At 43.5% G+C, this 21,919-nt stretch overlaps 1 protein-coding gene across 1 annotated transcript in view; it reads left to right on the forward strand.

Annotated features, from left to right (window-relative positions):
- CORO1C (coronin 1C) overlaps positions 1–21,919 on the forward strand; it is a 544,511-nt gene that overhangs the window by 480,293 nt on the left and 42,299 nt on the right. The window contains exon 3 of the mRNA XM_069081521.1: positions 10,267–10,466. Coding sequence (XP_068937622.1) covers positions 10,272–10,466 — 195 coding nt within the window. The 5' untranslated portion in view covers positions 10,267–10,271. The remainder of the gene's footprint in view (positions 1–10,266; positions 10,467–21,919) is intronic.

Consider the following 21,919-nt stretch of genomic DNA (forward strand, 5'->3'; position numbering starts at 1 on the left):
GGTCTGGGGCCTGCAAAATTTTGTGGATTATTTGAATTTCTACTCACTAATCAAGACTAGAACGGGAGTTTCAAAAATGCTTCCACATTTGGGAGGGAGACTAAGAAAGAGCCAGTACAAGTAAAGTAGTAGAAAGGGCTTGGTCTGAAGTCCAGAAACTTGAGTTTGAATCCTAGCGCTCTGCCTTTCCCTCTGTAACTGTGAATGCAGGTGAGTCACGTTACCTGTCATCCCTTCTGTCTGAAATAGATGGACTTTGACTCGAGGGAGTCAGAGGAAGCCTAAGGAAGCCTTCTCCAATTCTGTGGTTTGCACAAGAGCATGTGATATGAGAATTAATAAAGTCACTAAAAACTGTTTGGTTGTTGTTGTTGAAATTTGTTTTTATAGTTTTGGCTCAGTTTTCCCTGGAACTCTCAGTATTCCTAGATGGGAAGCTATAAGAGTTTTGACCGAATGTCCTAGTGACTTCATTCCACAGTACAGAAAAGACTAGCCAAGAGTCATTATAATTTTATTCAGGAAGAAACAGCTGTCTTTGTGCCAAGCAAACAAACAGTGATGAGAACTGTAAGTTCTAGTCCAGTTATACACTGTAATCTTCAGTGAATTGTTGATAAGGAAAGTAGGTCATCAGTATAGAGAGAGGGTTTGTGTCTCTCTACCAGTTGTGGGATGAGTTTAATGAGATTGTTGGGTTGCTCATGTCTGTGAAAGGTCTACATTTGTTGTGAGAATTCTTTGGGGATTAATGTGGAGCTCTGAGGGGACTTTTTCTTTTTTTTTTTTGGAAATGTAATCAAGAGCCTGGGCTTTGAGCAGGGGTCCACGTGAGAGGCAGTACCGTCAAGAGATGGATGGCACAGGCCCTTTCCTATGATTTGGCAATGTTGGTAGTTTTCCCTAGAGCCATCTGGATCAATTTTCTCTCTTGAGGATTCTTAAGGGAGCTCCTTTACTGAAGAAGTCAGGGGAGAAGTTGGGCAGTGAATTGGAGCCTCATCAGTTAAAGATGTTTTATTGAATTTACCATTTATTAGGATCATCTTGTATTCCAGATAACTTGGTGGAATATAAAAGTGCTTCCTTTTTTTTGAATTATCTTCCCCAATCCCCCCCCAAAAGCTTTTATGCTTTCTGCCATTTGTAGCGTCAACACATACACGAACCACATTGAAGGATGTCTTTAGTGTAAATATTATGTTAAATTAGTGTCAACAAACATCCGTGTGTTTTGTGCCAACCAACATTTTTCATGTGTGCAAATTTGCATTTTGCATAAGATGATCACAATCATAGATAGACTTTCTGTGATGCCATTCCTTTATTTATTTGTGATTGTTCTGTGCTCTACAGCTTCATCTTCCTTGTCACTCCCAGAGAGTCATTTCTCATAACAAAAGGACAAAAAAGAAGAGAAAAACAGTTCGGGAAAAATGGAGCAACGTCTGCCGAAGTCTCGCAGTGATCACTGGGGGTTCTTCTTTAGCTGTAATCCCCGGCCTCTTTACAGGAGTGGGGGGATGCTTTCTCATCGCTGCTTGGGGGCCAAGTTTGGTCATCAGAATTTTTTTTCCATATGTATCATTGTCATTGTGTGCTGTACATATTTCATTTCGCATCAGATCATATAAGTTTTCCCATGCTTCTTTAATCTGGTTTGTCTCTGTGTCAGGTCGTCAGATCAAGGAATTTAAGAGACGGAAAGGGCCTTAGAAATTTTTTGCACACTTATGTTGTTTTCCCTGGATAGTATTCAGGCTTCTCGAGGGGGTAGGGACTGTTTTAAAATTATTTTTGTCTTTGTGTGCCCAGTGACTAACAATCTGGCACATAGTAGAAGCTTAATAAATACTTATTAATTTGTAATCCAGTCTCTTAATTTTCTTTTTTTTTTTTTTGGACGGGGAAGGCAGGGTAGTTGGGATTAAGTGACTTGCCCAAGGTCACATGGCTAGTAAGTGTTAAGTGTCTGAAGCTAGATTTGAACTCAGGTCCTCCAGACTCCGGGGACAGTGTTCTATTTACTGCGCTACCTCGCTGCCCCAGTCTCCTAATTTTAAAGATGAGAAGATTGAAGCCCAGAGAGATAATATTTAGCAGTAGCAGAAAGAGATCTGGTATTGGAGGCAGAGGCCCTGGGTTCAAATCCTGGCTTTGCCACTTACCCATCTATGTGCCTTGAATAAATCAGTTCACCTCTCTGGGTCTTGATTTCCTCAATTGTAAAATGATGTGGTGCCCCAGAGGAACTCAGAAGCTCATTTTGGTTTGAATTCTCTGATTCTGTGCCCCAGAACTCAGGATTCCTTTTTTCAGCATGTCATTTTTTCCCTCTCTTGTTTGTTTTAAACTGTGTGAGATTAATTTTATGATGTGACCCTTTTGTCTTTGGGATTTCTTGGTCTTTGGTGTTTTAACATTCATCTCATATTTGTTTCGATTTGTTAGCAGCCATTTTAAAGGTTATAGTAGACGGATCTTTAAAAAAAAATCTGTTTGGTCAGTGAATATTTTACAGTCGAGTAATGGCATCATTTCTTTTATGATTTCTTTGTATTTTATTCTGGCTTACTTCAGTTTTCTGTTTAGCATAGTTGTGTGAACCTGAGCAGATTCTCCCCCTGCCTTTCCTGGGACTCAAGTTTCCTCACTTGTAAGATGAAAGGTTCCCCTTTATCCCTTCTAGATAAAAGTGAACATTTTCACTTTTATTTTTATTTTAATTTTTGTCTGGCATTATGATTGAAAAAGAAGATGGAAGGGGTCACATGATGAGTGGAGGATCCTTGTGCCCCACTAGTATTGTCTCATGTCTGGAGAAAGAGAGGCAGCTCCTCAGCACTGTAGAGGTACCTAGAGGCCTAGCAATGACCAGGAGAGGGGCAGGCTGCAATTTGAATTGTGGGATGAACTATACACATTGAGGAAGTCCAGTTTAGCTGAGTATTGGCTGACATGGTATTTTTAGTGTGGCATAATTGAAGACACGTTTGCCAGATTTGGACTCAAATTTAAATCCTTACTCAGCTTTTTCAGTCCCAGTGTCTGTCAGGCAGTCAGTCATCCATGATTTCCACGTCTGTTTGGATGGAGATGCTCTTTGGCAAGATTTTTATTTTAGAATATAAGAAAATAATTGCTACACTGCGTATGTGTTAACCCAGCACTACCAAGGTACTACTATTGGCAAGACCTCCCTGCAGAGCCACTCAGGGGCAGAAGAAAAGGGCCTGCTTTTAGGAGAATGCCAATAGCAAAGCAGGTGTCCATCATTTGGGGAATGACCAAACTGGTAAATGAATGACTATCAGGAGTTCAGAGTAGCTTGGGAGAATTTGAAACGATGCAGTTTAAAGTAAGTAGAACCAAGACAACAGTTTATACTGAGGATTCCTTACCCTTTTGTGTATTGTGGTCCCCATTACCCTGCTGGGCTGGAAGGCAGAAGGTTTTTAAATGCACATTATAAAAAAAATTCTTGTAACTTAGAAATAGTTACCAAAATATTTTTCAGCTAACCTCAGGGCTACCATGTTCAGAACCCTGATTTACATGGTGACTGGGAAAACCATAAAGGAGAATAACATTGGAAGATTTCAAAACTCCAGTGAGTGCTATGATCCCATTTGACTTCAGAGGGCTGATTGGAGAAACTGGCATCCAGGCCTCTCTCCAGAGGTCCTGAAGGAAGTAATCAATCCCATCTTAAGACATGAGAGATGCATTGATTTGTTTTGTTGCACTATAGAGACTTAATACCGTACTAGGTAGGGTTTTGGGAAAGGTCATTGGGAAGAAACAGTGTTGTTTGTTTTTTAAATAAAACTTTTTTTTAAAATAAAGTTTATCATTTTCTATGATCTTTTTATTTTTTCTAAGTTTGGGTCTTCTGAAGTACAGGGGTTAGGGGAAGAGAGGAGAGAAGGGGGAGAGGGTACTCTTAGATTATTGTTTGACTTGAAAAACTGGCCGCTTTACCACTCCCTGGCAGGAGGGGGGCACTTCCACCCCCACCCCAATTCCTGAGCCTTTCTGGTAGGGGATTACTATCCTATGCTACCACACCTAGCCACATGGAATAATCTTAATGTATTTAGTCTTAACATATTTAAAATTCCACCTTTGTAAATAAATACATTTTTCTTTGACTTTGTTGTTTACATTTAATAAATTTACTTTTCTTACTGGCTTTAGGAGATTTGCCTTCCAGGCATTTTGAGATGTTGGCTGGCCACCTAGCCCAACCTCCCACTTAAATCTCAGTTCCGTTTCTGTCCCCTGGGATTAAGTAGTGAGTCATTCAGGCTGTTTCTACACCTCTGGAGACTTGGAGGTCTCTCCCTCCCGCCCCCCCATTGTTGTACATCTCTGATGGGTAGAAGCTTTCTGGAGTGCCACAGTTTAGGAGAGTGAGGAAGGTCTCCAGGGCAGGGTTTGCTTGTCTGTAGCTCCCTACTGCCCATGTATACACCTAAAAAGCTTGCAGAATTGAAGGGCCTTGAGTCTCTGCTGGATGGGAACCTACTGGAAGAACATGAAATAGATCTTTAAATATTTGAAGGACTGTTACATGGACAAAGGATTAGGTTTGTTCGGTTTCTCTGGTCCCCTTCACGCCCGGACCTTCTCTTTGCTGATTTTCTCCACTTTGTCCTGTCTCTTGTTTCTCCCACTGAAGGCTAGGACTGTCTTTTTCTTATTTGTACACCAAAGGTACCTAATAAATGCTTGTTGATTTGCTTTGTCCCGGATAGTAGTATAAGTCAATAAACATATAAATGTCTACTTGTGCCTGGCTCTGTGCACCGGGCATACAAATAAGAAAAAGGAAGACAGTCCTTGCCCTCTGGGCGCTTACAGTTGGGGCTGACTATACCACACACAGAAGAAAACTGAGAGTGGAGGAAGAGACCTCAAGTAAATCCAAAGTGCATGCAGCCCATGGGCAATGAGGAAGTGCTGAGAAGTCTGTCCTGGGGACTAAGGGGCTCTCTGCCTTCCAAGTCCAAGGGCCTGAAGGCACAGATGAGGCTGATTGGATGCTGCAAGATGAGATTTTCCCTTGACAAGTTTGCTTCTTTTGGGGGCTCGTGGTAACAAGTCACAAAGTGATCCACTTGGACTGAAGGTCAAGAACGACCTCCTGACAGACAGCTTAGAGCTGGGGGCAAGTGCAGTGGGCTGCCTCTGGAAGGAGGGAATGTCCATTCCTTTCTTTTTCACATTTTCAGGAAGAGCCTTTTCTCCAGACTGTTGTCATCGGATTTCTCTTTGAGCTACGGGTTACACTGTGGGGCTCTCAGGTCTTCCAAATCTTATGTTCTGGGATTCAGTGTGTTCCTTGTTGAGCCAAAATCTGCCACCTTGGAACTTCCATGCTTTGGCTCTGGTTCTGCTCGATGGTGCCAAGAACTCTTGGGTTTCACTGCACTTCTGGGTTGTAGTTTCTGTATTTGAATAATGGGGATCAGGACATTGACTACCTGACAGGGTTCCCAAGCTCAGATATGATAATGGAATAATAGCTGTTTCACATTGTTTAGCACTGAAGTTTACAAAGCATTTTTTATATGTTAACTCACTTGAGCCTCAGCACCCCAGATGCTGGTTGAAAGTGCCATTCCTATTCTCATTGTACAGATGAGGGAAACTGAGCCTGGGAGAAGTTAAAGGCTTTGTTTGCCCAGGGCCACACAGCTCTGGCCGTACCTGTCTGAGGTTGAGATCAAACCCAGGTCTTTCTTACTTCCAGTCCTTTGCAAATGCTTTAAAAATATTGCAAAATATACCGAATCCTCGTGTTCTTTACTTCTTGACTAAATAACACACAAAATCTTCAGTTTTTCTGTGTTTATTCACACTTGCTCTGGGTATGCAAAACTAAGCCTTGATTTTTAAAAGTGTTTTATAATTGAGGGATCGAGTCTTGCTTGTCTTTTAAGAAGGGAATAGCAATTTTGTCCTCTTTAGGCAATTTGGGGTTTACCTAATGTAACTGTTGGCCCAGTCACTCCTTTTAGCCTGCTGCTGTGTGCTTCTGAATAATTGAACCCTTGGAATAATCACACGGATGCCAAGCAGGATTTTGCCATTAGTGGAGGGGTTTTCCTGTATGTGTTCCTAGCAGGATGCATTTCCTCTGGCATAAACAGCCTGCAAGCTCTCAAAGCCCCAGAAGTACATCTGTTTGAATCTTTAGATGGCTCCATTTTGTTACAGGAAAATTGGCAAAACTGTGGCTATTTTTCTGATCCTTGATGAAAGTAGAGAAGGAAGTTAGATACACAGGCATTTATCCAGGTGTTTTCAGTTTCTTTGTTGCCATTTAAAAGAAGACAAACCAGTGTCTTGCCCCCATTTGTTCTCCTAAAGGCATGGTTGGGAACCTTTTTTTTTCTGTGCCCTGAACACCTCTGGCTGTCAGTGCCCCAGAATAAAATACATGGGATTACAAAGGAAACTGACTATCTTGAAATGCAATTATCAAGGTATTTAAACAAGCCAAGTACATGGACCCCAGTGTGTAAAGTAAGGGCTCCTCATTTAACTTGGCTTGGGCTGCGATAGGAGGTGCAGATAACCTGGTATCAGCTTTGCTGGGCACCAGCTTTGTGACCTCAGGCCAGTCACTTCCCTCTTCTTGGCCTCTGAGGAGTGAGTTGGACCAAGCTAATCCCTGAGTTTCCCGGCTCTGTGTGCTGGAGCTCTATCTTTCCTGGATCTCCTGAAATGTATGGAAAGGAGTGCAAAGTGTCCCTGAAATGAAAAAGGCCTGTCTTGAGACACTTCCTAAAAGAAATAGCTATTGCAAGACAGCTTTAAATCACACAAAAAGTAGTTTGTAGTAGTGTGTAAAGGTAGAGTCCTTTGTCATTTGGACACTGTGGCCCCTATTATGTAAAAAATGGTTAGTCCTTTTCATTTTGTTTACATCCACAGTTCCTAATCACTTAAAGAGACTAGTAATAAACTTTTAGATTAAAAACAATTTATCTGACCGCAACATAGGGACAGATTATCTGCTGATTTGAAATGGGTAGTTCCTGGATACTCAGTACTAATCTCCTTGGCTTTCTGTATCACCTTAAATTAAAAAAAAACCTCCTTTTTTCAAAGCAAAGTTTTCTTTTAGTTATCTTGACCACCATATTAATGACCTTTCATTAGTGGTCTTATTACAACTCGCTTATCTTTGCTGTTTTTTTCTTTTTTCCTGGAGAAGAGCCAAAGCAAGATGGCCTTGATCCAAAGCCAAGTATCATTCTCTTTGATATGGAAATTGGTGCTAGTAAATCTCTACAGCTGGTGTTTAATGTACAAGATTCCTATAGAGAACAGAGTGGGGGTAGGCGACCCTAGTATGTACTTTTTACCATTCTTTAGATTGAATGAAGATTCTTAATTTAAATTAATTGGTAAAAATGAGGGCGACCTTTTTTCAATCTCTTCTGAAAAGAAAACAGAAATTGAATAGAAAGACATAGAAAGAATGAGTTGGACGATTTGAAGTTTGGGGCAGTGCCTGGAAAATTGCAAATCGAGAGTGCTGTTGTAATTACCCAGAACATTAGCTTGTGTGGGTGAAATGGTTCTGTCACATCCCCAGATCTGCCAGCTTTCTGTATTCAGAGTGTTTTGTTTCCTATTTGTGACGCTTTCTTTTAAAATTAGGGTTTAAGTTTGGGGAAACAGGTTCGAGTAGTTCGTTGCATGGCCCTGCTGCTTTGGGGGAGTTTCCTGGTGAGCAACACTTGCAGCTCAAGATTTTGAACTGGATTTTTTCAAAGGGGGGAAGTTCCAGCATGAGCTGGCGGGTAGGGAAGGGAGTGGGGAGCACTCCTGGTCGCCACACACACGCCCGGATAGCTCCCAATATGGGACAGTTTTCTTTTCCTTGAAAGTTACTGCCTTACTCCATTCCCATTGCTGTTGCCCCAGGCTTGGTGAAGGACCCCAGTCCTCCTGCCTTCCCTGTGTGGACACAGTGCTGCTGACCCCTTCCTCAGCAGGGGCCGTTTTCTCCTTCAGCCTTTCAGTGATTGTCATTCTCTGGTAGTTCTTATGTGGCCCAAGCCAACTCATTGTGTCCCTCATTATTGACTGCACTGAATCCTCAGGAGACCCCAGGGTCCTCTGAACACTGAGGTGTGATGCTCACCAATAACTGGAAACTGGCCTGCGTATTTGTCCTGGGGGAGAGGACCTGTCATTTCTGACTTGTCATTGTGCCAGCCGTCCTTTGTTATCTTGTGTTGTGGGAGAGGGCCTCTTCTGTAAGGGTAACCACTGTGAAGTAGCAAATGCAACAGAATGCTGATGGCCATCCAACATCTCACCTGATTAATGAAGGAGCTGGTGACCAGAGAACCCCAGGCCTGTTTCAGGTCTTTAATACCAGACCTGTTTGTTAATTAGCTCTTTGGGGAAGGCTTTCTGTAGTTGAGAAACCTGAGGAAGGTTGTGAAAGGGGGATGAAATCTAAGGGCACCTGTCTGTATAGGTCATAGATAGGGAAGTTGGAAGGGACCAAAGACATCCCTCCTTCTATGCTCTGGGGACATACCTGCCCTCATGGAAGGCAGAAGGCCACAGCAGCTCAGAACTGACTCTTGCCCTGCACCACCTGGAGTTGGAGTGTGTGGATCTATGCAAATTCTGGCTTCCTGGAAGCCAGTCTGTTTCACTCATTCATTTAACTGTATTTCAGCACTGCTTTTTATTAGAAGTAATTTTTGACCATATTTAAGCCTACAATTGACTATCATCTTTTCATTGTTTTCAGTTGTGTCCAACTTTTTGTGACCCTGTTTGGAGTTTTCTTGGTAGAGATTACTGGAGTGGTTTGCCATTTCCTTCTCCAGATCATTTTACAGATGAAGAAACTGAGACAATCAGGATAAAGTGACTTGCCCAGGGTCACACAGCTGGGAAGTATCTAAGTCCAGATTTGAACTCAGGAAGAGGAGTTTTCCTGACTCCAGGCCTGACACTGTCCATTGTAGCACCACCTAACTGCTCTATCATCTCTACCAAGTACTTAAAATTGATGGTCACTGTAGGCAACTGTAAAATCCTGGCAGCAAGTGGACTGAAAAAAACAGATGTTTGGCTCCCAGCCCACATATCTGTGGCTGCAACCCAGCTGCATGCCACCCGAGCTGGAGAGGGCCTGCTTTTACGCATGACTCTGAATTGAGACACTGAGGCTTGGGTGGACGTATCCGGTCTGCTTTAGGGGTGGGTTTGTGGCAATCTACTGAAAAATCTAGAAAGAGAATCCGAAGACCTCCCAAGTGTACGTTTTAAAACTCTGCTATTGTCTTTACTTTCTCTTGTCAACAGGCAAATACCTCCCCTTGTCCCTTCATAGGGGTGAGGGAGGGATGAGAGTGATTAGACTGAGAATTTTAATTTCATATTTTTTTAAAATTAATTTTGTTTTTGATTTCTCATCAGCCCATCTCCTGTGTAAGCCTTTCTGTCTCTTCATTTTATTCTAGCCAGTAAAGGAGGAATGACTGGTTTTGACCAGCAGCTAGGGAAGTGAAGATTTAGGCCCTTCTTTGTCTAGTCATTCAAGATTCGGTTCTAGTCTTGTGCCACCCAACGCTGTCCCGGCTCTTTGTAGTTTTGAACTTCCATAGCCTCTGAATCCAGACTTTGGGGGCTCTTCGTTTTTTCATGCTTCTGTTTTTTCTTCCTGATTCACCCTAAGCTCTTTAGAGCAGGGTCCTATGTATTATGCCCATCTCTGTCCTCCAACACTTTGAGCACACTGCTAGGCCCATATAGGAGGTGCTCAGAAACGTGGGGAAGGAGCCCTGGCTCTCTGAGAGCTGGCTTAGGGTGTGGTGGAGGGGAGAGCCACAGACATCTCCACCTTCTGGTTCTCAGGTTGCCTCACTTTCCTTCCTCTCTTTGATGTTCTCTAGAGTGGTATTTCTGATGAGTTTTCTGAATTCCGTTTTGGAAAATGCTCATTTCTAGATGACTTTCCCTGGCTTATTCTTTGCATGTTCTACTGAAGAAAGGTCAGGTGGCAAATTGAGCAGTTTGTGGGAGTACAGAAAGATTCGGGCCCTCCCTTCTCTTCCCCCTCCCCCTTTTCTCCTCCTTTCTCTCCTCTTCCCTCTTGCTTCACCTTTCTTCTCTTCCTCTCCTTTTCCTTTTCCCTCTACCTGCTCTCTTTTCTCCTTTCCTCTCCTCTCCCTGGCACTCCAGGGGTGCCGACTGACCAATGCACCCCCTGTTCTTCCTTCACAGACACCATGAGGCGAGTGGTACGGCAGAGCAAGTTCAGGCACGTGTTTGGCCAGGCTGTGAAAAATGACCAGTGCTATGATGACATCCGGGTTTCCCGAGTCACCTGGGATAGCTCCTTTTGTGCTGTCAACCCCCGATTTGTCGCCATCATCGTAGAAGCGAGCGGGGGCGGGGCATTCCTCGTGCTGCCCTTGCACAAGGTAGGTGCCTTTGGGCCATCTCCCCCAGTCCAGGGCCAGTCTCGGGGATGACATTTGAGACCCCTGGAGGGATGCTGGGGTACTGAGTTGGGTGAGTTCCATGCATTTGGGCAGCCCCATTTGCTTTCCTCCCACAGAACTAACCAGTAAATGGGTTTTTGAGTGTTGTTCTAGAGATACAAAGCTCTCCTTATTGAAGTAACACTTGAGCCTGAGGAATACTTTGCTTTTGTAACTTCTCTTCTGCTCATCACAAATGTTTTCCTTCTGGACGTAATCAAGTTTGAGTTGGACTCACTCAGCATCTTTTTCAGGAGTTCCACAGAGGACAAAGGAACAGTGCTCCTGATGAACTTCTTTTTGGAGAAGAGGAACCAAAACCTGTTTTTCAAATATTAAAAACCGTTTTGGAGATTGTGGTTTTTATCCTTGTCTATTGCTAGGAGGCAGCAAGGATCCACATTAAAACTGAGAACGTCTGTTGCCACATTTTGCAGACCTCCACTGTCCTCTTTATAGAGAATCAAAGTGGCTTTTAAGAAAAAAGTTTTGTGCGTTCACTGGCTGGTTGCTAACATTCCAGAACAAGATTTGTCTTGGCTTCCAGAGTTAGAAACAATGAGAGAATATTGAAGGATAGAAGAATTAGTGAAGGAAAAGGTAGCCTAGAAATGATCTCCTCCTGATTTTTGGGCTCTCGGAAGAAAAAAGGAATTTGTCATCTAGTCAGCACATGTTATTTGTGCTGTTGGGCTTGAGGAGAAATATCTACTTGTATGCTCTTCTATAACCTGCAGAAAGTGGGAAAGTGGATTTCCCTGAAGGACTGGCTGTCCTGTGGAGCCTCATTCTATTTTACCCCCAAGGGCAGAACTGGGATAAGAGGGATCCAGAAGTAGAAGGGTCTGACTTGGGAAGGTGGCAGGCTCCCCCACCCTGGAGATCTTGTAGCAGAGACTGGGGGAACCATTGGGGTTTTACAGAGGGAATTTGTTTTCAGGTTTGAACTGGACTAGATGGCCTCCAGGGACCCTTCCAAAGTGGAGAATTACATATAGAGAAGCCTCGTAACAGATGTAACTGTAAACTGAATTTTTTTGTGAATTGAATCCCGCTTGCTTATCGGAGATGTGTCCCAGGGTGCCTGACTGGTGTGCCCATTCTGTTGCTCCCCGGCTCTCTTGCTTCCAGTCAACATCTCGGATGTCTTCTGTGGCAGCTGTATCTGTGAGATGCTGGTCCTGTCTTGTGTTAACAGCACTAGCAGCTGCTTCTGCTTCTCAGGACTGTCTGACTGCAGCTGGTGTAAGGTGGAGGTGGTCTACATCGAGGCCCAGTCTACTGTTGTGTAGCTCTGTTGAGTGAACTGTTGACAAAAAGAGACCCTGGAGTTGAATGTTCCCTTTGCATGAAAGATTTTAAGAGCAAAGGATTGAACAGATGCTGCTGTTACCAGCATCTGCCTCCTAATTGCTGCATTTGGGTTATCTTTCAGGAAGAGTGAGTGACATTTAGAATTCTGACTTTATAATAGTAAATTATTATAGAGGTTTGGACAGTTAGGTGGTACGGTTGGTAGAGCACCAAGGCTGCAGTTAGGAGGACTCATCTTCTTGAGTTCAAATTTAGCCTCAAGCAAATCAGTTCACCCTGTTTGCCTCAGTTTCCTCATCTCTAAAATGAGCTGGAGAAGGAAATGGCAAACCACTCCAGTATCTTTGTCAAGACACCCCAATTGGAGTCAGGAAGACTCAGACAGAACTGAAACAACTGAACAACAACAAATATTATAGGGGGTAGTCACGAAAGATGAGAATAATCATCCCTTAACGGGAGTGTCAACTTTATCATCATGTAAATGGATTTTTTCCAGAGCTGTGGCTGGAGTGAGTTACACAGCTCAGAATAGCTTTTGAAGGCTGGATCTTCCTTCCCAAGTTTAGTCAGTTGATCCTTCTTTCTCAGAGAAGTTCATCACCAGCATTCAAAACAAGATGCATGAGTTTGACTGGATAATGGCTTGCTGCTTGAAATCATGCCCCAGAAAGGTCTCTTTGCAGATAATATTCATTTGTGTGTTTCATGTGGAGAATTTCTCAAGAAGCCAGTATGTTGGTCTTGCACTCAGTAATCTCAGGTTGACATGCTAGAGCACAGCAGACAAAATCTTACAGTTTGTTAAGGGGCTAGAGTGGAGAAGTCCACCTGGCCATTAGTGCTCAGCAGAGACTGGATGTGGAATCATCGGCATGGAGATGCTAATTGAACTGAGAGGAGCCATGGAGATCAACAAGTAAGTGATACAGAGATGAAAGAGAATGCTCCCAGGACAGAGCACTGGGGGCATTCACAGTTAGAAGAAGTGACAGTGGAGCCAAGATGGCAGAATTAGAATGCAGTTCAGTGAGCTGCTTTCCACAAGTGCTTCCAAACAGATGTAGAAAACTTGAGAAAATACAGGAAGATGTCATGCTGAGGCAGTTGTCTGACCCAACTGGCCATAGGGAGATAGACCGAGGTTAGGGATGGGCCAAGAGCACGCCCCCCCCATGGAGCATTCCAGCACCCGAGGAGAGGCTGTGTACCAGGACAAGAGGCAGAACACAATCTATACCAGGTACCCCCAGACTCATATTGGGGCACTGCAGTTGGCGGCAGGTATGAGCTGGTACCTTTGTTACTCATTACCCAAGAGATTAGCATCCTGAGTAAGGAGGCCTTGAGCTGTGAAGGAAGAAAGGAGAAAGTTCAGAAGCTAGCAGCAAAAGCAGTAGTATTGTGGCAGAGCAGGGCCCAACTTCTTGGGCTCTAACCCAGCCTGTAGAGGAATAACTGGGACAGAAATCTCAGAGCAAAGGGGAGGCCACACTTCTGTCATTCTGAACCAACAAAGTTTTCCAACTGGCTGATGGGGCTGAGTCCAGCAGTCTTCTTCCAGGAGAAGAGAATGACTCTAAAACATCTACAAGCAAAGTCTCAGAAATATTAAAGCTTGGGCACACAAACTCAACCAGAATTCCTGGAAGAAAAGGAGCAAGAATTTTGTAATAAGAGTTTTAAAGATTTTTTGGAAAAAAAGTGAGAGCTGTAGAAGAAAGAATTGAAAAGAGAACTAACAGCTTGTTAGAGGAGACGCAAAATCTTGTCCAGGCAACAAAATCCCTGAAAGTTAGAAAGGACCAAATAGAAAGACAATGACTCCACGAGGTAAAAGAAATATTAAAAAGAAGTCAAATGGTTGAAAAAAAATAGAAGAACATATAAGATAGAGCAGAAGACGAGTGACTTGGAGAAAAGGTCAAGGAGAAAAAAAATATAAGAAACATTGGTCTGTCTGCATGCTATGATGAAAAAAAAGCCTAGACATTGTTTCGAGAAATTTTGAAAAATAAAAGCAAAGTAAAACAAAAAAACCTGCTCAGATTTTGTTGGAACCAGAGGGCAAAGTGGACATAGAAAGAATCCAGTTGCTTCCTGAATGACATTTCAGAATTAAAACTCCAAGGAACATCATAGCTAAAATTCAAAGTTTCCAGTTTAAAGAAAACATGTTGCAAGCAGCTAGAAAGAAAGTTTTCAGGGCCCTGAAGAGCCACAGGTGAGAATTGCACATGATTTAACAGCCACCACATTGGAGAGGAGAGCTTGGAATATGATATTCTAGAATCCAGAGAATATGGGCTGTGGGTCAGGAAGCATTTATTAAGCACCTCTTATGTGCTGGGCACTGTGATAGGCCCTGAAGATTTTTTTTAAAAAGGGCAGAGGACAGTTCTGCCCTGAGATAAATATGTGTGAACGAGCCATCTACAGGCCCAATAGTAAATAATTAAGAGAAAAGGCTCTGGAATTAAGAGGGGTTTAGAAAGGCTTCCTGTAAAAGATGGGATTTCAATTGGGACTTAAAGGAACCCAAGGAAGGCAGTAGGTAGAGATGAGGAGGACTGCATTCTAGGAATGGAGGACAGACAGGGAAAATGCCTGAGACTGAGAGGTGAAGTGTTTTGTTGGAGAGGAACACTAAGGGAGGCCAGTGTCACTGGATTGAAAAGTATAAAGTGGGGGGGAGGGTAGTAAGGTATAAGAAGATTGGAAAGTAGGAGGGGCTAAGTTATGAAGGGCATTTAACACCAGAGGATGTTGTATTTGATTCTGGAGGTGATAGGGAGTCATTGGGGTTTATTGAGTTAGGGAGGTGACATGGTAGGACCTTTGTTTTAGGAAAACAACTTTGGTGGCTGAATGGAGGATGGATTAGAGTGGGGAGAGACCTGAGGCAGGCAGACCCACCAGCATATGTTGAAATAGTTTGCCCCAGAGTGGTGTAGTATCACAGGGCCTTGACTCTAAGCCAAGAATAAGTTACCCAATAAAACTGAGTCGAATGCTTTAACGGGACAGTGAACCTTTAAGGAAATTGAGGACTTCCAAGCATTCCTGATCAAAAGACCAGAGCTGTGGAGAAAGCTTGAGTCACACATGGTGGGAGTGAGACAGATGGTGAACCATCAAAAGAGACTGAGAAGTGCTCAGCCTGATAGGTGGAGAGTCAGGAGGTAGTATCAGGAAAACCTAGACAAGAGAAGGAATGCAGGAGAAGAACGTGATCTGCAGAGAAGCCAAGAAGGATTGAGGAAAGGCCATTAGATTTGGCAACTAAGGGATCATTGGAGAAGGCTCTTTCATTTGAATGAAGAGGTGGGAAGCTAGATTGCAGGGTGGGGATTCAGGCTTCAGGTAGGGGGTGCTTAAGAAAACCACTGAGAGCATACTGTGGTTCTGTTTGGATCGACAATGCTGGAACCATACAGTCTTTCCCCCCCCGGAGATAGTAGGTTCTTTCCTTTTCAAAGCAGCTGAGAGTGAGTCTTTGTGTTTTCCATTCCCTTGCCCTTTGTAAGTTGGCATAGAATACATGACTTTGGTATGTAGATTGTACATGGTGACCAAAAACTTGTTCAGGGTGAGGAATGTGCTTGTCTTACAGCTTACGCACTTGGACTTTGTTATTGTCTAATGGCCACTTACTCCTGCATCTTTTAGATGGTGATACTCTGTTAACATATTAGTCATGATTATCCCCACCTTCCCACACTCCATGTGGCTGACCTCTGTAGCTATCAGAATCTGCATCGTGGCAGAGAAGTGAGAACTGAGGAGAGGCTGAATGGGTCTCTTTGATGGCCCATCTGCCAAGCTGCCAAATGGTGCTGGAGGAAGTCACACTACCACGATGACTGAATATGCCACAGTTCGTGTGATCTCATCTTAACGGCTCTCAGTCGATACAACACAATTTCTTTTCTTGATAGTCTATCACCCTGACCCTCCACCCCCACCTCACCCCAGTGGCCCTTCTAAACCTCTTCTCTCTTTCAACTCGGCGAATGTCCTACTTGGAGGGAATAGAAGCCATTCTTCCTACCCCCAAACCTCACCCTGTCTTCACCATCCACCTCTCCTTTATCCCTGTCTTTGAGGAAGTGGCAACCCTCTGCTTTTCTCCACCTTCCAGTACTAAGCTTATTAGTTACCCAGTGTCCTCCCCTCTCCTCTAGGGGTTCTGGACACTGACCATTCCTTTCATGCCCATCTTCAGTCTCTTAGATATACAGGTTCTTCGCCCTACAACATAATTGCCACTTGCCTCCCCAAAAAATATCCAAACAAAAACCATCATTCGTCCCTGCCATCCTTTTAGTTCTCATCTTGTATTTCTCCTTTCATGGCCAGATTCCTAGGAAAAACCATCTGCCTTCACTTCCTCATCACCCACTCACTTTTCAATCCTTTGCAGCCTGACTTCTGACACTACCACTTTACTGACCCACCAAGTTACTAAAATGGCTTCCTTCAAAACAATATTTTATTATTATTAGCTTTTTGGAGGGGGGAAGGCAGGTCAATTGGGGTTAAATGACTTGCCCAAGGTCACACAGCTAGTGAGTGTTATTGTCTGAGGCCGGATTTGAACTCAGGTCCTCCTGACTCCAGGGCTGGTGCTGTATTCATTTTGCCACCTAGCCTTCCCCCTTCAGGGTAATAAGTGATGACCTTAATTGCTAAATATTAAGACTGCCCCTCAGGCCACATTTTCTTTGAACTCTAACTTTTGAATCTCTTGACCACCTCCTCAGGGCAGATGACTCCATTTCTTTAGTGTATGTGCATGATGCGAAGACAAAACCAAGTTGTCCTTGCCCTCCGGACATTCATGTGTTCTTTCTTGAATGCTAGTTATGCACTGTGAACTACCAGATGGGTAGGGAGTTCTTGCAGTGTCCAAAACTTAATCCATTATCCTGCTCTCCCCCAGCCTGCCCCATTACTGAACTTACCTATTTTTCTCAAGGTGACCACCATTGTGGCATCATAGTAAGATCACTGATGGAGGTCCTCAGACCCAGCTACATCATTTTACAGATGATGGAACTGGCACAGAGAGCTAAGAGACTTTCCACAAGTGTCTGAGGCAAGGTTAGAAGCTGGATCTTCCTGACTCCAGCGGGGTCCAGTGCCTTCTCCTCTGTGTTTCCTTTCATCTTCTTGGTCCATGACCTTGGAGTTATCCTTGACTTCCCTCCTTCCCTTCCCTTCACTCCCCCCAGCCACTTAGCATCTATCCTCCTTTATCCACTTCCTCTAATTCAGTAGCCCCCAAATTGACATCTACATTATTCCTGTCTTCCTCCTACATAACTTCCAAAATAGTCTTTCTAAAGTATGAGTCTAACTGATATTTCACTACTCTGAAGCCTTCTGTGGCTCCCCTTTGTCTGACACATTGAAAGACCTTCCCTTTATTCCAAATGCAGTGCTGCCCCTTCACGAGCCCTTTATGAACTAGGATCTACATTCCACCTGTCCTTCTGCATCTTTACCTCCCAGAAACCGGCTATCTTTGAGGCTTAGCTTGAATGCCTCTCCCTCTCTGAAGCCCCACTGGTCCCAGTAGTTAGTGCTGTCTCTCCAGCATCAATTTTTGTGACTCAGGAATCTTCAACGGTTCCTGATCATCTCTGGGTTAAAATGCAAACTCCTTAGCTTGGTATTGAGAGCTCTCTTTCTCTGGTCCCAGCCTGCCTTTCCAGGCTTGTTTCAGGTTACTCCCTTTCACATGCACTGTGTTTCTGCCAAACTGGTTTACTTGCTACTCCCCAAACTCCACATGGCTGCTTCCCATAACCATGCTTACCTAGGATCCCTCTAGTTGTTAGTGCTTCCTTCTATACAACTGTCTGTCTCTCTGTCTGTCTGTCTATCAGTCTATCTATGCTTGTCTGGGTATTACTTGAGTAGAATGAAGTTTCTTGAGGAGAGGGACAGTTTTTTGATTGGCAATTGTATCTCCTGTGCCCAGTACAGTGCTTTCCCAGTTTGGAGATGGGGAGGTGCTCTTGGTGGGGTCCACACCTATGGAAAAACTCTATTGCTGATTGGCAGCTGGGCAGTTTATAAAGTTGCCTGGCATTAAGTCACTTGTCCATTGTCATGTGGCTAACATCTGTCAGAGGCAGGCCTTGAACCCAAGGTTCTGCAGTGTTACATAGCTGCCCTCTTTCTTGCACATAGTAAGTGTGCTTAGTACAATGCTTGTTGAGGAAGAAATCAAGGCTATTAGTAGTCAAATGAAAAAGTGCTCTAAATCATTATTGATTAGAGAAATGCAAAGTAAAACAACTCTGAGGTATCTGATTAGCTAACATGACAGAAATGGAAAATGACGGATTCTGGAAAGGGATATGGAAAAAATTAGGATACTAATGCACTGTTGGTGGAGTTGTGAACTGGTCCTGCCTTTCTGGAGAATAATTTAGAACTGGGCCCAAAGGGCTATAAAACTATGCTACCCTTTGAATCAGCAATAGCAGGTCTATATGCCAAAGAGATCAAAGAAAAAGGAAGAGGGGCCTATATGTACAAAAATATTTGTAGCAGCTCTTTTTGTGGAGACAAAGAATTGGAAATTGAAGGTATGTATGTTCCTCATTGGGGAATCGCTAAACAAGATGGGGTATATGATTGTGTTGGGATACTATTATGCTATAAAAAGCAACAAGCACAATGGTTTCTGAAAAACATGGGAAGGCTTAACTGAACTGATGCAAAGTGAAGTGAGCCTAACCAGGAGAATATTGTACACAGTAACAGCAGTATTGTACAATGATCACCTGTAAAAGACTTAGCTGTTCTGATCAAGACAGTGACCCATGACAGTTCTGAAGAACTCATAATGAAAAATGCTACCCACTGCCAGAGGAAAAACTGATGAACTCTGTGCAAATTGAAGTATAATTTCCTTTATTTTTTCTTGCAACATAGCTAATATGGGAATATCTTTTCATGATTTTGCAAGTATGACTGGTACCATATTTCTTTCTTTCTCAATGGATGGGGGAGGGCCTGGAGGAAGGGAGAGAATTTGGAACTCAAAATTTGTTTATTTTTTTTAAAGAACACTAAATTCTCCCACCCCCAAAAAAAGAACACTAAAGATAAATAATTTTAAGGGATAGAAATGTTTTAAAAAAAATTTAAATGAAATTGACTATTATAAAGCCCCCTCCCCAGTAGAATGTAAGTTTTTTGAGTGTTGGGACTTTTTTTTCTTTGTCCAAGATCTGGTGTAGTAATTTGCATAAAGAATTTCTTATATAGCCAGATGCTTTCATAGGTAGATTATGGGACTGTACAAGTGGTTCATAGCCCTCCAGTATAGAGCAGAACAGTATGGACACATCCACCACGTACATAAGGCCAGGAGACGCAAGGTTGTACGTGAGCACTTCTGTGGCTCTGTGGTCTTCTTGGTGGGGGGTTTCCTAAAGATCATACCATACCTCGATATCCCTGGCCATTCCTGTTCATGCTCTCCCATGAATAGCTTTAACCAAAGTCCTGGAGGCAGACCTTTCTCTTTGGGTCAGTACAGAAGACTGTGACTGAATGACTATCACATGCATCATACACATTATTTATGTGTGGCTTGCCCATTGGATCAACAAGAGATCATAGTTTTAGAAGGGGCAAGGATCTTGGATATCTGGGCTCTTTCTTCTAAAAGTTTTGTGTGGATGTTTTTGCTTTCATTGAATGAGTAATAATAGGTCTCCTGACCATAATTCCGACTGTGGTTTTGTTTTTGCTATGACGGATATTTCTTTTTGGTGCTAAAATTGCAGAATCCTATTCCTCTGGAGAACAAACAGGTTTTCAGCCCCCTCTGGACTCTTCCTTGTTTGGCTGGAAACATGTCTCTTCCTGTATGGAAGGTAGCCCACGTTGATGATAGAGGACTGACTCACCAGTGTGAGTTGCTGGTGAAAACAGATAGGGCAGCCTGATAGCACACTGATACTTCCACACCCTCCATCTCCAAGAAGGAGCCTCCTCTGGGCTTTGTGTTTCCCCGAGGAAGTGTAGGGGGGTGGCTGGTGCTCCTCCATCACTGCTCCCTCCTTTGCCTCTGCTTTCTTCTTCCCTGTTCCCGCACCTGGAATGTGACAGTATGAGACAGAAATGAGTCCAGATTCGTGGAGTGCATCGATAGAAAGTTTGTTAGTCATCTGGGAGAAATCGCCTCCTTCCAGACTGATCCCTTCTGGTAACTCTGGGTGTGGTGTTGGCACCTGCCTTACTCTTTTGACTCGCTGCCCCATCACATGTTCTCTAGACAGATCTGTGCCAATGTGAAGAGCAGCCAGGTTCTTCTTTGCCTTCGTTTATTTTTAAGGTTGTTTGTTAGAATAATTGAAACCTGTTTTACTGGTCTCTTTAAAACTGTCCTTTCTGCTCATCAAAGATACTCAGTTTTGAGTGGGCTGGTGAGGAGAGGTCTGAATGCAGCTCCCCAAGTAGCTCTGAGAGCCTCATGATAATGGTGGCCACCTGTTGCCTGTTCTGTCTGCCATCCATCCTTTTCAGAAATAGCAGCAGATACTTGGTTAAGCTTCCAGGGAGGGTTGTCATGAGGAAGGAGAAGGCCTTCCCTGATGGGAAGGGGGTGTCCTGTGCCCATGGGATAGGACTGATTTCACATGGCATTGTTTTAAACATTTGTTGTAAGGTTGTAGTATACCCCCTTTTTGTGCTTAATATTCTTAGGATACCATCCCATAGTAATGTGTTTGTTTTGTGGGTACTTTCATATATCCACATAGACACATTCCTGCCTGAAAAGTGAAGGCAGGACTGTTGTTTGTTTTTTTTTTAATCAGGATATTCCCTGTGCTGTGCCTGGCACAGAGGAGAAGTTAAATAAAGGCTTGTTGGTCAGTTGAATTCTGAATATATGAATTGTTGCAAGATTTCGTTGTTAGTACAGTGCTGCAAATTTTATTTCCTTTTAGTAGGTCTACATGCTCTTTGGATGGCTTATGATTACATGTTCCATACCTGGTAGGAAAAAGAAGGTTGTGGTGCCACCTCTCATGCAGATGCCTCCTCCCATCCAGATTCCTCCTCCCAGCTCTTAAGATGTCGTTGGGGGGTGTGTGGGAAGCTTAGGGTGTCTTTTTGGTGCTTGTGTTTAGGCTGTTGGAGGTGGAGAAGGATAGGAGGGGTTGATAAGTAGTTGTTGTTTGACTGGTAATTGGGGCTGTGGAACAGTAACAGCAATATTGTTCAATGAAGGACTGTGAATGACTTAGCTCTTCTCAGCAATACAGTGATCCAGGACAATCCCAAAGGACTAATGATGAAGCGTCCTATCTGCCTCTAGAGAAAAGAACTGATATTGACTGAATATAGACTGAAGCGTGTGATTTTTCACTTTCTTTCATATTTTTTCTTTTATTCAAGTATTCTTGTACAAAATGACTAATATGGAAATATTTTACATAATTGCACATGTCTGGGAGAGAGGAACAGAATTTTGAACTTAAAACTTTAAATAAAAATGTGTAAAAATTGGAGGAAAAATATTAGGGTTGTGAAGAGAGAGCTCAGCACAGCTGCTCAGCTCCCTTCTGGCTTCCAGGGCCCAGAGCAGAGAGGAGGCATTGACCCAAGGCGGCATCAGCCCTAGATGAAAGAGGCCTCCCCAGCAGCCTGCTCTGCACCGGGAATCCTCACAGCCTTGGCTGCTTACCCTGCAGAATTGCGGTTGACACCAAATCAAGAAAACATTCTCTTTGGGGAAGTGTGTGTCTGTAGTTTTGTTAGAGGACCCACCCATAATGATAGACCTTTCATCTGTCTCTGTAGGGCTTCAGAACCTTTCAAGTGCTAAGGACCCTTGTAATCATGTAGTTGCTGCCCTTCTTAAGTGGGCTGCCTGAGGTCACCCTCGATATTGTGTCAGAGGCAGGATGGGAAAGAACCCAATATGTATCCTGTGCTCCTGTAAGGAACTCCCCCCCCAGCTTTGCCTTTCCAAGGTTCAGTCCCTCCCTATCTCTGCCCTTAGTTCCTAGAGCATTCTCTTCTCCATTCATTCATTTACACTAACTTTG

This window comes from Petaurus breviceps, unplaced genomic scaffold, assembly GCF_028583685.1.
Source record: "Petaurus breviceps papuanus isolate PSGF00001 unplaced genomic scaffold, PetGlider_PUasm1.0 99, whole genome shotgun sequence".
Taxonomy (NCBI): domain Eukaryota; kingdom Metazoa; phylum Chordata; class Mammalia; order Diprotodontia; family Petauridae; genus Petaurus; species Petaurus breviceps.